The sequence below is a fragment of the Phaethon lepturus genome, unplaced genomic scaffold, assembly GCF_000687285.1.
Source record: "Phaethon lepturus isolate BGI_N335 unplaced genomic scaffold, ASM68728v1 scaffold22495, whole genome shotgun sequence".
In the NCBI taxonomy this organism is placed as follows: Eukaryota; Metazoa; Chordata; class Aves; order Phaethontiformes; family Phaethontidae; genus Phaethon; species Phaethon lepturus.
The window spans coordinates 1,031-5,265 of record NW_010542938.1 but is presented as its reverse complement, the minus strand read 5'-3'; the positions used below and the strand labels follow the sequence as shown (position 1 = coordinate 5,265).

The 4,235-nt window shown below is 59.1% G+C and overlaps 1 protein-coding gene across 1 annotated transcript in view; it reads right to left on the bottom strand.

Annotated features, from left to right (window-relative positions):
• Positions 1-4,235, bottom strand: part of DCTN1 (dynactin 1) — a gene marked incomplete at both ends in the record, with an annotated part of 6,381 nt that overhangs the window by 1,930 nt on the left and 216 nt on the right. Inside the window, 6 exon segments of the mRNA XM_010288208.1 lie at positions 113-401; positions 899-1,048; positions 1,145-1,207; positions 1,784-1,852; positions 2,396-2,564; positions 3,542-3,702. Of these exon segments, the coding sequence (XP_010286510.1) occupies positions 113-401; positions 899-1,048; positions 1,145-1,207; positions 1,784-1,852; positions 2,396-2,564; positions 3,542-3,702 (901 nt within the window).

The window sequence follows — 4,235 nt, the reverse complement described above, 5'->3', positions numbered from 1 at the left end:
CCCCCCCCGACCCCCCCAGCATGCCACGGGCCTGCAGAGGCCGCAGGCCCTTTGGTGCGGCTGCGGAGCAGGCAGCCGCGGGGAAGGAGAGCGCAGAGCAGGGGATCACAAAGCCCTCTGCGTGTTGGCATTCCCTGGCCGTATTCCCAGCAGTTCGTTCCCAGCCTCCGCAAGGCTCTCCCACCCGGAGCTGCTCACGGGCAGGTCTGTTGGGGTACGGCTTCCCCCCGCTGCAGCAGGGATTCGCTCACTTTGAAGGCCAGATCCTCCAGCTTCACCGCCAGCAGCCCCTCGTTCTCCGCCAGAGGAGCAATCATCTGCGCCCCGGCAGCGGCCACCTCCTGCAGCACGGCCACCACCCACGTCAGGTGCTTGCGGCAGTCCAGCAGCGTGTCCGACACCTGAACGTTGGGCAGAAACAGGACGGTTGGGAAAGACGGAGACAAACAGGCTGCTTGCCAGCTCACTTCCCAGGCTCTGGGCAAGCTCCTGGCTGCACAACACTGGCCGCATGCTCCTCTGACAGATACTGAGATTTTAACTTGGTTATGAAGCATCACTGGGAAAATGGGGAGCACCAGGAAAGGTAAAAAGAAACTGAAGGCTGGAGAAAAGCAGGGTACAAAGCCCACGTCTCCGTCCCAGCTGAAAACACAAAGCCCAGAGACACTACATCCCGTCGCAGCTCGCGCCATCCTCCTCTGCCTGAGCGGCGGGCTGCTGCTCAGCTTAAGCAGGGCACTGCACACCAGCACGCTCCCTCCCTGGAGCCAGCAAGGACAGCGGTGATCTATCGGCGTTTGATGCTAGCCCAGTGCAGCCCGCAGCCTCCAGTACGTGGCCCACGCGGCCCCACGCGGGGCAGCGCTAGGGTGCCCGGCTCTGCCAGCCGGCTGACCTGCTGCCCGAAGCCCAGTGCCGCAGGGATACCCGGAGCGTCCGTCCCAGGCATGCGGCGCCTGATCTTCTTGCAGAACTGGCGAATGTCACTGCAGGAGGTCTCCAAGTCCTTGAGGAGGATGGCAAGGTCAGACGCCTCCTGCCCGGCCTGGGGAGCAGAGAAAGGACCTCAGACAAACTGACTGAGGGATGCCAGCGAGGGAAGCCAGCACAACGCCGCAGAGCCGCCCCGAGCCGGTCCTACCTGCAGGAAGGATCGCAGCCGGCACACCTCCACCCCCATGCAGTCCAAGGCACTCTGGGTGAACTGCAGAGCACAAACACAGGTACCGTCAGCTCGGGGCAAAGCAGAGACCGGGCAGAGAGCTGCTCTAGGGCAAACTGCGGCTTTGGCCTCGGGCATTTCGGGACGGACCCTCTGGACACCACCCTGCCACAACTCCAGGATTTGGGCACATGCTGTTTCTACGCCACCCTGCCACAACTCCAGGATTTACAGGAGCAGGAAAACAGGTTGAGGCATTCAGTCAATTTTTGTTTTACTTTGTGGGGCACAGGACACTGGTACTTCCCTTAGAAGCTCAGGGCAGTACAACAGTCCCTCTGAGACACTGGGTTCTCCGCACTCCTTGCCGCTCTTCTCTCTCTACCCAGACATCTGCAGGGCAAATGGCCCCACATCTTCCTCCCCTCGCCCTGACCCGGGAGCCCTCATCACCTCTCTGCCTCCTCTGTGTGGGAGCTGGGGAAAAGTGACTGCAAGGGGGAGAGGGGGGGAAGAGGCACTTCAACTCACAAAATTATCTCGGGGCTGGGGGGGCAGAAAGGGCAACGGTGGAAAATATGTAACAAGGAAAGAGTCAGGATATTTCTGCCACTTCACCTTGATGTGGTCGGCCAGCTGCATCGTGCAGTCTTCAGCCTGGTCAGCCAGGTGGATGCTGTACAGATGCTAGGTGAGGAGAGAGATCCGCAGAGGTCAGCACCCCTCAGACGTTTCCACACGTGCAAGCAAACAAACCAAACGAGTAAATACATAAAAGAAACAAATGCTGAGGGTTTGGCCTAACTTTTAATCGGAAGTGAAAACTCTCGCAGTGACCCCCACCAGAGCCCCTGCGAATACTCTGCCCTCCAAAAAAGCTGGTGGCCCTTAATTCAAGGGCTCAGCAACCCTGACCGGCGGCACAGAGGTGCAGGAACCCAGGACAGGAGAACCGCAACCCTTCTGCTGGCGTCCTCCCAGGGACGGAGAGCACAGCCCCCAAGTCACAGGCTCACATCCTGCGTGCTCCAGTGATGAAAGACATCCAAAGGAAAGTGCTGCCAACGAGCTCGTTCGCAGCTTATCAATGCCCCACATGAACGATGTATCCAAGGGCACGATTTCCAGCTGTGGCACGCACTGGTGAGGTTGCACCAGTTCCCCACCCTGCAGGTCAGAAACGCCCCGAGCGTGGCCAAGAGCCCGTTGCTCCCGGCTCCGCAGACCGACCTGGTAGTACTTGATGGCTTTGGTCAGCGGCTCCACGTTGACCGTCTCGTCCAGCTGGTCCTTGTGCAGCAGCTCGATCAGGAAGTCCAGTGAGCGCTCATGGACGCTCATCTCGGGGTACAGCATCCCCACCTTCTTATACACCTCCACACTGCATTTGTTCAGGGCCCTGGTAAGGGAAGGCAGACAGTCAGCTTGGCTGGGACAGGCACATGCTCCAGACAGCATCAACGCAGGGCTTTGCTGCTGGGTGCCAATCTCAGACCGCTGGAACCCGCCAGGACTACCAGCTGGACCCGCAGGAGCACCATAGCTAGACGGCGGTTAACAAAGGTCAAAAATCTGTAGAAAATCTGTAGAAAACCAGGCATGAGAGAGGCTGCCTGGGAGCTACAGGAAAGGGAGCCCCAGACTGAAAAACACCCAAGGCTCGAAGCCAGAAGCCAGTGCTGGAGGCAGGAGGAGACTCTACGAGTTCATCAGCCGTGCTGGTGCCCGAGCAGAGGGATCTCTCAGTGCTCTGGTTCAAACCGAGCCACTTTCCTGGGGGCAAAGCTGAGCAAGCCTCAAGGCGAGCACCCTCCCCAGCCACAGCTGGTTTGGTGCCCAAAGGCATTTCCCAGTCTCCAAGGAAAGCCCAGGCTCTGCCCAGCGATGGGCTCACACTAACCAAGCGTTCGGGCTGACACTCCGTGAAACTTTCTGCACAGGACTAAGCCCTGGGCGCTGGTGGAAGGGGGCACTGGGCTGCAGGGGAGGGCCTGCTGCTCTTGGGGACTGAAGGCCAGAGGCAACCCCAGACGCAATCAAGCTCAGCAAGAGACTGGGATGCATCTCCTGGTAGGATAGATGGAAAAATCAATGCACCAAGGCTACTTCTGGCCTCAGGACATGGTCACAGCTGAAGAGCGAGCAACACGTGCTAGAGAATTGGATCCCTTCATGTGTCACTTCTTGTGAGGAAAACAAAGAGAGAGTTGCAAGAGAAGGCAACACATGGGATCCCTCAGCTTTTTTCTAGCCCAGCTGCCAAAATCTTTAACTCCAGGGGGACCAGGCCCCGCTGCGAGGCTGCAGAGGTCCTCTGTGCTTCCTGAAGGCGAAGCGGGCGGGAAGCAACGGTGAGGAGAAGGGCTGGGTACTCACTGTTCGTATTTGTGCAGCGTAGCCTGCAGGAGGCTCAGGGAATAGACCAGCCCGGCAGCAAAGCTCAGCTGCTCTCCCGCAGCGCCCCTGAGGCCGGTGCGCTCGGCGCAGTTTTCATTCAGATCAAACTTCTCCTGAGCCTGTTTGCTGATCAGCTCAGCCTGTTGGGGAAGAGGGCAAACCTTCAGCGTCTTCCTACGCCTGCTCTGATCTGTCCCACCTAGCCATGGACCGGGCAAACACACCCCCCACCCCCCCAAAAGCAAGCTTTCCTGGGAAAGATTTCTGCAGTCCGGAAGGGGAATAAGGGGGACAGCAGAGCACCAAGCCCCTGGCCAGTGCTGTAAGACATCGAGGCTCAGGCGCCTGCCCTGCCCGAACTGGCAGGCTTGACCTCAGCACCGCAGCTGAGGCCTCCAACCGCTGACCCACCACCGCCCGCAGGCAGGGACTCCTGCTCCCTCCTCCTCCCAGACAGTTTTGAAAGTTCTCAAACAAGTAAATATTCAAAATCCCGAACTCAGCTGGGACAGAAGGAAAAGATCAGTTTCCCACAGAGCCGCGGCACAGCCACCGACTCCTGGTCGGCCCAGTGGCACAGTGGCTTTCAAGACGACACTCCAGGCCCCATCAGCCCAGCTCAGGAGGCAGCCCCCGCTCGAAGCTTCAAAGGAAGCATTAGGACAAGATCTTG